Genomic DNA, 13,158 nt, shown 5'->3' with positions numbered 1-13,158 from the left:
ACGGGTCTTTCTGGCCAAGCTTCAACCAGATGATGTGGTTTAAACGTCAAGGTGTAAGTAAGGACTACTGCTTTCTACTCCTTGTATCCAGATAGTTCTTAACTGAGGTCCCTCCTGAGGAATGTGAAGCAAAGAAAATGGGATGAAGCTAGCTTAGTCGAAGGTCAAAGTATAAGCCTGGGGCCGAAGGAAAAATGAGAGTGGTCCTGCTTTGTTGCTGATCTTTAAGCCAACCACCCTGACCTAAATTATACCACGTTGTAAAATGGGGTCCAGTGAATGTCCTGGCCTCTGACCAAAGAGATAAACAACTCCTCTTTCAGAGACAGGGAGGGAGTTGGGGGATCATTCCTTCCATAGATTCCTTTCAAAATGTGGAGTCTTTTGCACCAGGGCTGCTAGACTTAGCAAATAGAAATATAGGACACCCAGCTAAATCTGAATTTTAGATAAGCGAGGAATTGTTTCTGTAGTATAAGTATGTCACATGCCATATTTGGGACATGCTGATAGTAAGGTGTTATTTTTGTTTATCTGAAATTTGAAGTTAACTGGGCATCCTCTGGGCTGTCTGGCAATTCTATTTCCAGCTGTGTTTTAAGGTCAGTTTGGGGATGGTTCACTGAGACTGATAGGAGGACATTCAGAGCTCTTTCTTTGTTGTGAGATGTATCCTGTGTGTTCTGGAATGTTTACGTAGCATTCCTAGTTTCTACACGCCGAATGCTAGCAGAACTTCCCTTGCTTCCACTGTGGCAAACAAATATGTCTCTAGACGTTGCCCAGTGTCTCTTGGAGGGCAGAGTCACCCCTAGTTGAGAACCACTGGTTTGGGGATAATGACAAAAGCAGGACTGTGAAGCATATCAAGATGGTAGACCAGAAGGTGACACTTACAGTTGCTCCTTGAGCGACACGAGTTTGAACTGTGTGGGTCCACTTATATGTGAAATTTTTTTTTCAGTACATACGGTGCAGTACTATAAAAATACAGTACAATAGTGTGAATGTATTTTCTCTTCCTTATAATTTTCTTAGTAACATTTCCTTTTCTCTAGCTTACTTTCTTGTAAGTATGCAGTACGTAATCCATATACAAAATATGTATTAATCAACTGTTTATGTTATCAGTAAGGCTTCCAGTTAACAGCAGACTATTAGTAGTTGAGTCTGGGGAGGAATCAAAAGTTATATCATAGGATTTTCTACTGGGCAGGGGATCAGGGCCCCTAAACCTTTCACTGTTCAAGAGTCAACTGTATATCCAACCAAATAATGATCTGGGCCTGATCTGTCATCATTCCTTCCCCTCTCCCCATATCTTGGGCTCCTTCCCAGTTATGTCAAGGGCTATCTAGACCTATGTAGAGAAGCCCAACAATACATTTTAGTCCCATGTTGATTATAATCACTAGACACTCATTCTCTGTTCACTTGGCCTTCCCAGACAGCTCACATGAGGCTATACATGGAAACTCTTTGGGTTTTAGCTCAGATATCGTCCTCAACGAACACACAACAAACTATTAAACCAGGTACTGCAATCTTATCTTAGGTCATCAGGTTGCGTAGCCTGGGTGAACTTAACATTTGATGAGCAAATCTCTTATAGTCAAACTACCTTATTTAAGTATAAACATTATTCCTTAGGTCCATTTATAGAAGGGGACATTTACAGCCATTGGATCATGAATTCTGTCCTTCAAACATTTCTGTCTACACATGTAGTTAAAAAAAATGCTGAAGTGCCTTCATGTGATGCTTCCTACATGTAAAGTTTCCTTGCCTTGAATGTTTTCTCGTTTCCTTCGAAAAAACTGAAGTGACTTTTGCTTTATTAACTTTGTCCAGCATTGATAATGAGCTCTGTAGACCTATCAGCTTATGTAGGGGGAAATTTTCATTAACAAGTTAAGTGTAACTATGTTTCTTCATTGCTTTCCACATTTTGTAGGCTTTTAGAGAAGCATCGGTTTTATAGAAATCCATTGAACACAGCAAAGACAATGTAACTATCTTGTTATGTTGCTGTGGGGGGAAAAATCTCTGTTTTCCATTCCCTATAAATGTTGTATGTTTTCAAATCTTTTTTTTTTTTAATCTAATGTGCTCTCTTAAATAGGAATAGTCTGTTCCCCAAGAAGCCCATTTTAAAGAATAACATTGTCATTATTTATAATCACACGCCTTCATCATTATAGGAAAAAAAATGAGCCTTCTCAGATTCTGATATCTGTATTTAATCAATAACCACATTCCTCTTTCATCTGTCTTACCTCTGCAATTGCATTTTCCCAGCTGCGTATGTTTTATTGTATAAGAATTCAATTGAAAGAGCCATTCATGTTTGCAAAAAGGATGATGTTTTATTATTGGTTATAAAGAAAAGAAATTTCATACTTTGTATAACCAACCCTTTCTGTTATAGCGTGGTGAATTCTGAGAGTGGGGAGCAAGTTAACTAACCGTGGAGAGACCACAGAAAAATCTTGCAGTATTGTGACCACATTATAAAATCAGCCCTGGCAATTTTTATGTCTCTAATTGACAAGCATTCGACTCACTTTTGAAATGCATAATCTTTGCACAGTTGAAGAGTATAGACTAGAAAGGGATAAGCGATAATGGTCAAAATATGTAACACTAAGGTGACAGGGCCTCATCGATGACACCAGCCAGGTACCATCTTATTGGAACGGGATCCCAGAGACCCTGCAACTGCCAGGTGTTCTTCTTTTAGTGGCTGGCACCATGCGAAGGTGGGATGGGTGCTTGGAGAGGGGCCAGGGTGGCTGGAGGCATAGAGGAAACACTAAGGAGGTACAAGGTAACAACTGTTTATGAGCCGGTCTGGTAGTATTTTAATATTCGAACCATCGAAACAGCTGTAGCGTGGTGTAGCAGCTGGACTGGGAAGTGGAAAACTATCGAGTGGTGCAGTGTAGTTAGAAAATGAGACCACCAGTTGGAGTTCGTAACATTGCCCTGAACTCACTGTGTGGTCTGGGGTAAGTTAGTTCTTGGGACCCCTATTTTCTCTTATGGAGAATGAGAATATTGGATTGGAACAGTCCTAGGTTCCCTTCCTATTCTAGGAATCCACTTCTTTTCCCTGCTAGTGGTCTGCAGTTCTAAGCATAGAGTCTAGAGTTGTCCTTGAACTTCTGAAAAGCAGAGAGGCTGAGGTATTTGGCAGGCAGTATAGGGCACTGTCATGCTCTGTGGTTCGTCAAACAGGAACAAAGCTGCATTAACCGTCCATGCGCTGTTATTGTCAGGAGCAAGACAGGAGCAGTTAAATACCTTTCTATAAGCAGCTTAAAAACATTTTTTTAAAGATTAATAGTTTTCAACATGGGGAGGGATTTCTTACAGAATAGAAAAATGTGCTCACTTATGAAAGACACAAAATAAATGTTGCTTTTGCCTGAAAGTACCTAAGTCAGGCGAAAGCAGATACTTTGGTATTATTTGTTGTTTGATTGGATTGTGGAAAGTTCCCTCTCCTCCTCATTTCACTTCTGTGTTCTTTGGTTACTGATAGAAAAGTGTGTGTGTGTGTGTGTGTGTGTGTGTGTGTGTGTGTGTGTATTTCCGTGGGAATGTATAAGCACACATTAATGAACAATTCCGTGCCTTACTAAAAGTAAAGAAGAATCCAATATAACTTCATCCTAGGTGTGTTTTCCCCCAAAATGTTTGTTTTAATTTGTTTGAGTTGAAAATCATTTTCCAAGTTTATATCACATCTTAACATTTTTTTCTGTAAGTATGAGGAGGGACTCAGCATAATTGTGGATTACTTTAATTATCAGAAAAGGAAAAATATGATTTCTGACGCACATGCTGTATTAGGAGACTCATGGTGAATTAGTACCTAAACATGTATTTCTTCTGGATTCCTGCATAAGTGATAGTTTAGTGAAATGAACTGATTCTGTTTTAATATCCTGTTGCTTATTGTACCTGACAAACAGAAATGAGGAAAATGAAGAATTGATTATCTGGGGTCATTTTCGTGAAACTTGCATATAATTCCCATTTATGCTCATTGGAATAAAGAAGAGTATTTCTGTAACAAATTAAGAACATGCATAACCTGTTATGACATAGTCATAGATGTATAATAATATGGTCTAGAATTACAGTACTCTCTTGAAGTACATCATATTCAAAATTCACTGGAGATGTCTTAGAGACATCTGTTGTAATTACAGGAACATGGTTTCTAATTCATTTAATTCCCTTTCCTACCTAAACTGTACATATAAGTGAATTTTAAGAGACTGTATAAATAAATTTTTAATTACAAAATGATGTTATACAATACATTATTAATAATAACCAACAATGCATAATGTTTATGCATGAGGCCATTACAAAGACAAGCTAATGTATGTCAGTTCCAAAAGAATGTACTAATTTGTCCTGAATTTGTGAATGAAGTTGAATCCATGATGCAAGCCAATGAACGCAGTAACACAGAGTGGTTTAGCATGCTTTTTTGCAGTCAAGAAACACCTTGTACCTATGGCATTTACGAGGTATTTAAGATCGTTCATCACACATGATCAAGATATTTTTTTCCAACGAGCCATGCAGTAATGAAATTTGGAATAAGACCATTGAGTTGACAACACTACCCTTGCCAGCCAGGTGCAGAATAAAATGGTCTATGGCATCCAAGAAATGCGTACAATCCTTACATTTCAGCGCATAGAAATCAGTCTTATTGTCATGGAGTTTCCCTGTGGGGCCAAAGGGTCTGCCGGAACGTCGTTGACTTCATTGTGCTAGCGGTAACAGATTTCTGAAATCTCCATGGCCAACTCCAGACACTCGCTGGTCTCGTGGCAAGATTCAAAAAGACTGCAGTCGACGTCACAGTTGCACTTGCAGTCGTGCCGCGGGTGGCTTTCATCCGAGGTGTGGTGGTACCTGTGAGAGGGGCAGCACAGGTTGGTACACACTGTTTCGCACGTATCTGGGAGCATCAGGAGGCAGTCCCAAAACTGGCAAAACAGACAGGTGAGGATGAGAGAGGCACACTCCTCTGTTTAAAGAAGAAGGAGAAGGAAAAGAGGAGGAAGAAATTAACGGTGGCACATAGAGGGGCGTCTCCGAAGGACAGGCAGGTGTGGTGGCATGCTTGATAACTTTATGGCCAACTCTTAATTGTCCATATTAGGGGTAAAGTACACCATTACCCTTCCCCACCTCCCTGCCGTACCCGTTCTACTTAAGTAATTGCTTTATTAACTTCCTGAGCATTTCTATTGATTCCACATAATCTGGTTATTTAAAGTGCTGTCACTTTTCTAAACTCCTTTATTTACTTTGCCTGCAGAGGTGCTGAGAAGCCACGCAATTAGCTACCTATCTGGAAACCTTGCAGCTGTCTGAAAAATAGCTGGTCCTCTGCAGGTGCAGGGAGCTTTCAGGAGCAATTAGGGCTGGGGACAAGGAGAGACTGTACAAATTTCCGGCTTCTCGTCATCAGGCTTTCTCATTTGTATGGTGTGGATTCCCATAAATCTGCCACACCCATATTCGCATGCCAGCGAAAAGCACATTTCAAAACCCAGAGAAAGAATTTTTTAAATAGTCAGAGTTTTTGTTTTGGTTGTATTTTGTTTTCAATCCCTGCGTCCTTTGTCCTCCAGTTTGGGGAAGCCTTGCTTTTATATTCATGTTAAATGAAATACGTCATCATATGCCTGAAAGCGTAGAAATCTTCTCAATCCTCCTTAAGAAAATTGGTTTAAAAATTTACTACTGCAGACTTGTAAAAATCGGAAAAGTATCTCTAAGGTATTGAAGGTAATTGGTACTTCTAGCCAAACAGCTGTGATGGGTTATAGATTATGATATTTTTTGTTTCCATAAAGGGAATTAGTTAGGAGATGCAACAACTCTCTTGTTAAAATCATAACCTGTTTTTTAGTTAAGTCTCAAAAACATGTAAGCACTTTATAAATGGGTAGGTAAGTATGTTTACATGATATATCATCCAATTAATGAAAATTGCTATCCTGAAGATTGTTCGTGGCTGAAAGTAACATTCCAGCCTGAATTGGAGAAACGTCTCCTCCTCCTGATGGGTTTATCAATCAATTAAAGTTATATTTTCGTAAGGATTTATTTTGTTTCCAATAAGAATGTGAATGTTAATAAATTCTGGTTTTCAGGCTTCAGTTGGCTGAGACTATCCAAGCCTGCAGGAGAGATTTTGCTCTTGGGTTCTGACTGTTCTCAGAGGCCTGTTCATTTACTTCCAACAATATTTTCCAGAAAAGTTTTTTACTTTTTTTGTTCAGATATTTGTTCATCCTTGAAAGGAGGGCAAGCGTGGAAACTTGCTCTAAAAGGGAACAAATATCTTGAAGAAACTTAGAGTCATTATCTAAAGGTCGAAAATGACTGTGCATATAGGTAAACCAAAGTCTTCGTTCTTGCCTCTGTCCCATGTGCCATCCCTGCCTCACACCCTCCTTTCCTTTCTTCCCAATCAGACGGTGATGAAGAACCTCAAGGTGACTTTTATGACTCCTTGAATTGCCAGATATTGTTGCAGGTGCTGTGGCTGTACCTAAGTATTTCTGGTTTAGGAAGCATATCCCATAATACCTCCAGGGTGTATGCACTCATCTCTTTGCCAGATGGGGTGTATTTTTTTATTCACTTAGAGCCAGCTTCCAGCATGTGGCCAAGTCACCCATATAAGTCACCACAAACTGCCCACAAAAATTCAGGAGTCAGTTAGTACAGTACATAGACTCTATTTTACGTATGCATTTCTGAGGAGGGCATGTTGGTGGTCAAAGATACGGAGCATAAAACCTCATCAACTTACGCTGATGCCAGCAAGGTTACTAGAGCAGCCCCTGGAAAGGAAGAAGTTCTCAGTACAAAATATCCCAAGCAAATGCTCCATATCCTTCAGGCTGGAGGCTTAAGAGACTTACTCACGCTAGGATCGTATAAAAATGATCCCCCTAGATCTGTGTCCTTTGTAGATGTCAGGGTAAAAGTTTGATTTGCAGGTAAGTTAGGGTGGGAGCTGGTGACATGGGGATGGGAGTTGGGGTTTTGTATCAAAGTGTAGAGACCCTATTTGTGAAATGGCCTTATAATTTCCTGAGGGCATATAATCTTTTGGTTTAACTCCTCTTGCCAATGTTTTCTCAAGTTGGCAGACTCCGGAGGTCTCTGCTTCTGATGTACACCGTAGGTTTTATTTGCACACACACAAAAATGTTTGGCCTAATCCTTTGGCCAAACTGGTATTTGTTTTCTTCTATTTTGCATTTGAGAATAGAGCTCTCTTTTTTTTTTCCCTGTGTATAAGTCAGTCCTTTTTATTTGGTTATAAAAGGCAGAGCCTCTTGCCCAAAAAAACATGGCAACATTGATGAATTGAAAACAGATTTTTCCAAACTTTCAAGAGTGTTGAAAACTTTTCCTAAAAGGCACATTAAATAATTCTACACGGGCAGGCAAAACTGTTTTGCATATGGGCAATTTTTGTTTGCACAAAAGTAACACAAGCAGTTCAGGGGGAAATTTGCAAGTGTTTGAAAAGAGAGTTGGACCTCTCCTTCTCCTGCCTGAATGGGTGTATTTTCCTTTGCCTGCACTATTTCTTGGGGCTTTAATGTTTAGTAAACATGATATGCAAAGTCATAGCCCATGATTAGCACCCCTACTCTCAGCCCATCCCAAAGAGTATGCTGTGCGTCCATCTGCCTCCTTCACATGGCTTCTGCAATGTCTTCAAGACATCTCCCACTCACCAAGGCCAGGCTGCACCACGGCTCTCCCTCATTCCTTATTCCACAAACCTTTGGCTTTCTCTTGCGAATGGCTCTTGCACACTCACATGAAATGAACAGAAAGCTGGGACTCATTCCTGTCATTTTCCTTTTCCCCATCATACCACCCCCCCGCCCCCCATGCAATTCCCTGCTGAATTCTGCACATTCTATCTCATATTGGTATGTGAAACTCATAAGCCTCTACCTGCCTCTAGGGCCACCGCCATAGTTCTAGCCACTATTGGCCATCGTCAGGTCCAAAGCAATAGCTTCCTATCGAACACGCTGGTTTTCACGTGAGTGCAGCTCAGCTTCATCGTCTCCTGTGATATTCTTTCACTGGAAATGAGATGAGCTCGCCTCCCCCGTAAAGTCCCCCATCCTGGTCGTAGCCCATATGCCTGCGTATAGGTTTCTGCCTATTTCTCTGGCTTCCCATCCTAATCTTCTCCTCACCGACTGCACTCCAGTCACACTGGTTCTCTTTCGTTCAGATCCTGGGATACACCAAACTCCGAGCCTTTGCGCATGCTCTCTCTTTGGCCTGTGTTCCATAAACCCCTGCCTCACAGCTTGACCTGATTCCTACTCAGCCTCTGAGTCTTTAGCTTAAAACACCTTCTCTCTAAATCACACCCTGTTGAAACTCTCATAGCACTCTATTTTTTCCTCATAGTACTGACCATAGGATGCTATGAAGCTAAATCGTTTGTGAATGGGTTTCTCTCCCTACTAGAACCTGAATTATAAGAAAGCTGTATCTCTTGTTGAGTGAAAGAATGAGTAAATGAACGATGGGAGATAAATAAAGTGGTCCCCGTTTTTTAGATGAAAGGACTAAGGCTCAGGGATTGTCCCTGAATGTCCTGAGTCTTTCAACTTTAAGGTGGTGGGCGAGAGGTTCAAATGTCAGTCTTTCTGGATCCAAAGCCTGTGCTCTCTTATCCATTGTTACATTGGAAGCAAATGCTTGGTCCTCTGTACTTTATGTGCTCCTCACATAGGTCCTGAAGTGGGCCTGAGTTGAGTCCTATCACAATTCTTTTATAGATGGGGAAATAGTGGCTCAGGGAATTTAAGAAGCATAGGAAATGGTGAATCTGTGATTTGACTCAAACTGTCCCCTCCAGAGCTCTTAACCCTGCAGCTGGCCTGCCCTTCAGAAGGCTCACACCTCCTCTGTCATGATCCAACATGGCGCAGGACGTGGCCGGCTTGTGGAAGGCCTGCTCTCCCTTCTCCTCCCTGCTCTGCTCTGTATTCCCAAGACTGCTAAAGTCTGTTTTCAAGGTTCTGTCAAGCGGCTTCTCACCAACCTCAGCCAATGGGAAGCAGTGACAGGAAAAGAGGGTGGGGGGCGGGGGAGAAGGGAACGCAGGGGGTATTTCTTCTCCCCTCTCTCTGCTTTGAGTGGTGTCTCAGGTGTATCTACCCCTTGGTTTTATCTCTTTCTGAAAATCCTTCTTTCTGTGGCTACTGTTAATGCCACTTACTAGTGGTGTGTCAAGTAATGGTTAGTTGCTGGTGGCCTATGAGCTCAGGCCAGTGCTTGTCATTTACTAGTGGCCTGGGAGGGACCAAGGGAAGAGGTGTCAGAGCCTTGTTGCTAAGTCCTTGGAGGCCTCACTACTCCCTTACCTGGCTTTTCACCTCTCCTAATATCTTCGTAACTAGGTCTCTGTATGTTGACGTCCCTTTATTGACTGCCCTGGCATCCTGGCCCGGGCTGTAATCACTGCTCTCAGAGCACCCAGCTCGCTTTCCCACCTCTTACCTCCTTAAATCCGGATCAGGGAAGGTTCAAGAAGGAGCCGCGACCTGCAAGCCTTGCAGCCAAAAGCGGTATTTGTGAGCAAAAAGCCATGACAAAAACCTGCTTAGGTTGTTTCATTTCCTTTTTACACCCCTAGGGTACCTTTAGGACACTGAGGCTGTAATGTGCTAAGTGATACCCTAATGATACTGAAGGATTAACGCAGCCTCCAGAGGTGCTAAATGTACAGCTGGGGATTGGCTAATTAAGAGGGAGAATCTGTCTCATTAGAAAGGATCATGTTTAATTATAGTGGAAAAGGTAACAATGCAAGGAGTTTCCACCAGGGTATCAGAGATCAGCCTCGCGGTCGTGGTCCAGTACTCACTGGGTTTGCCCTCCCAGCTTTCAATCTTGTCACCAAAATGCCTGGAATTCAGAGGAGGGAGAGACAGTGGAGGATGTAGCTGTCCCCTGTCGTTCTGATGGTTTTCCTCAGCTCCAGAAACATTCACCCGCTAGTTTGGGAATCACTATGCAAAGTAGCAAAAATGTGGTTCTTCCATAAGGGGTCCCACATAAACAACATTCTCCCCCTCCCATCCCCTCAAAGCCAAGTAATAAAAAAAGGAAAATAAACCTGCCCCAAACCCAGTATTCTAATATGTTAATGGTTAATGTGTGGTCACAGCAGATTCAGCATAATCATGAGATTCATGACACGGTGGCTCCGACTAATTACTCAAAGTTTTTGGTGAAAAAGTATAAAAATTGGTTCCCACTCTTCCAACATTAAGGTTTTTTTTAAAAAAGTCTGTAATGTAGAATAGGAATAAATAAAGTGTGACTGAATGCCTTTCTCTAGCTGGGGTATCATCCCTGATGTTATCAATTTTAATAGCTACTTAAATATGTCAAGATCTATTTAAGTTCAGACAAGCACAACTAACGTTCAAGTCAGTTCTTTAGAACGAGGATGACTGGATTTGGGTGATACTTAGTAAATTTGTGCTTATGTTTTTTTCTGAGCAAATGAACTGAAATAATTATAAAATTGAAACATTTTATAAGGTGACACTACCGCATTTAATTGTATGAAATTTACAGTGTAGAAAATGTAATCATTTTATTCAGTAGTCCATGGTGTAATTAAGACTATTCTTTTGAGGTATCTTGTATTTATGATTTTCCTCTTCCACCTGGATGAGACATCTCAGATTCAAAATTATACATCAATTAGGTGTATTCTCAGGATTCTTTTTAAGGAGCCTCTTTTCGACTATTGTGTATATGCTTGATTTTATTACCCACAGGGATGCCTTTGCAATCAGAGTGTAGAAACAGAAGCAGAGACACAGACAGTGCTCTGGACTTTTTCCATTTTATTCGGGAAAGGGACCACACAGGATGAGCCACAATTTAATAATAAAGTAATGTTGCAGCACATAGTGTGTGATGTGCAGTAAAGATCCTTTTAAATTCCCATCAGAGCACACACCATGAACTGTGCTAATGGATGTAACACATTTTACAAAATCTGCATGTGTGAGGCTTTTCCATTCTGTTTTAAGTGGGGCAATGTATATAAATAATAGATATTAGCAATTAAGCATCCATTCCTATGCACTCATTTATACATTTGAAAATAAATTAACCACAAACTACATGAAAGTGGATGCAATCTTCTCTTTTCCCTTCTGTTTCCCCTGCTGTTCCTGCAAGATATTTCTGTATTTATCTCAGTACGAACAATGACCCCAGCTCTCAATTTCTGCATCCTTAAATTAATTACTATAAAAATTCTCCGACTTAACTCTTGATATCCTTGATGTTGGCTGTTTAAGATAATGAGAGCTTCCTACCCACATTTGTAGGCCCTGGTTGGAATGTTTCTCTCTTTTATCCAGATACCAAAAACTCTTACGTTGCTGATGAGGGGAGTTCACACTGTGAGAATGGATTAGCAGGCTGTTACCTGTGTTCTTGGCCTACAATTGTAATTTTCCGGGTTGTACCAGCCTCTCAGCCAGAGCTTAAGAAGAACAGTCTAATTCAACTGTCCTCATGAATCTCCTCTGCTCTTCAAAGACAAGAGGAAGTCGTTCTTTTCCTGCGTGAGGCCCCTGATTATCCATTGTCATTTTCATGGAGTGGTCATTTTGGCCCTTTCCTGAGAATACAAGGGTTCAGGTACCATCTCAGCTACGCCTGCCCTTCTCATTCTCCCTGGATCCCCGATAGGACAAATCAGAGTGGTTCTGGACGGCATTGTGTTGTACTGTGTGGATATGTACAACGGTAATTCCTAATTCTGGGGTCATTACAACCAAGACCCGTTACACGTAAGATCCGTGCATCCCTGATGCAAGCCGATCCTGTATCACCTGTTTTCTTGATTGCCATGAAACACTAGCAAAGCCAGAAACTTGGGCATCATCTTGAATTTGGGGTGGTAACCCGGAAGTCCACCGGCCAAAGTTGGCCCAAAGCCACGTATTGTTGGGAGCGTCTGGGGCTTCATAAATGAGATAGAAGTTTTGCCAACACCTAAGAAATGCAGAGATGTCCCGTAACGCTCTGGACCTGGCAACTCTGAGCCTCTATTTTCTTCCGGAAGCAATTAGCTGGAGCTGAGTAGTGGCAGGGCTCTTCACCTTGCCATAGTCCTCGCCCACCCCTATTGTTCACTGCCCATCTTCTGCATTATTCACACTATCTCCTGGCAGCTGCAAGCAATTGTGTCTGTAGCTTCTGGTCTGAAGCATCCTTGACAATGTGTGCATAAGATCGTAAATAACATGTGTTAGAAATCTCTCCCCTTACTTTCTAAAACCAGAACCAGAATGAAAGCAAAAATCACATATCTATTATGTGCCAGGTTCTCTATTGGATCCTTTATATATGTTATTTCATTTGATCTTCAAAACACCCTATGATATGTTACTAGCTCCATTATATATAACCGAGAGTCTGAGATGCTAAAAAACTTACCCAGGTTTATGCAGTTAATAAATTTCAGAGCCAGGAATTAAACTGATGTGATTCCAAACTCCTGTTAATACAAAGTCTATGTATTTCTTTTTTCTCTTTTTCAAAAAGTAAATGTTAATTTAAATCTAGACTAGTAACTAGGACCTATTATATTGTCTTTTGAGAGATTGCAAGCTTTCTTTAAATGCAAACGTAGGTATGGAACACTAGGAAATTCCTGAACGGTTTATGTCTTCTGTAAAGGTCACTGCAAAGTCAACCTGAGTAAAATTACATATGTCTTGGTGTGGAGTCCATGACTTTGAACTTGACTGTGATGATCACTTAGCACCAAATCAATCTGAAGTTGGCTTTGCAAAAGGGAATGTGCCTTTAATGTCATATACAGGGGTAGTTTGGTGTAGGTTTGCACTGATCAGAATGCCCAGGAGGTGATATCAGCTAGAGTAACCAATCCTTCTTTACTGCTTGCTGATGTAAGCAGATTGATATTTTTTACAGTCTACATTTATACATTTCCAGCATTCTCATACCATTCCCCTCTGCCTTCTTCTCCTCTCAGCCTAGAGACAGGGGCTGAACAGTCCCAGATTTGAGAAA

General features: G+C 41.1%; 1 protein-coding gene across 1 annotated transcript in view; it reads right to left on the bottom strand.

Moving 5' to 3' along the window:
- Window positions 1-4,653: 4,653 nt before the first annotated feature.
- Window positions 4,654-13,158, bottom strand: part of MDFIC2 (MyoD family inhibitor domain containing 2) — a 128,734-nt gene continuing 120,229 nt past the window's right edge. Inside the window, exon 7 of the mRNA XM_086682476.1 lies at window positions 4,654-5,053. Coding sequence (XP_086538602.1) covers window positions 4,794-5,053 — 260 coding nt within the window. The 3' untranslated portion in view covers window positions 4,654-4,793. The remainder of the gene's footprint in view (window positions 5,054-13,158) is intronic.

This window comes from Puma concolor, chromosome A2, assembly GCF_028749965.1.
Source record: "Puma concolor isolate L17-30 chromosome A2, mPumCon1.1.hap2, whole genome shotgun sequence".
Lineage (NCBI taxonomy): Eukaryota > Metazoa > Chordata > Mammalia > Carnivora > Felidae > Puma > Puma concolor.
This window is presented reverse-complemented; position numbering and strand designations above follow the sequence as displayed.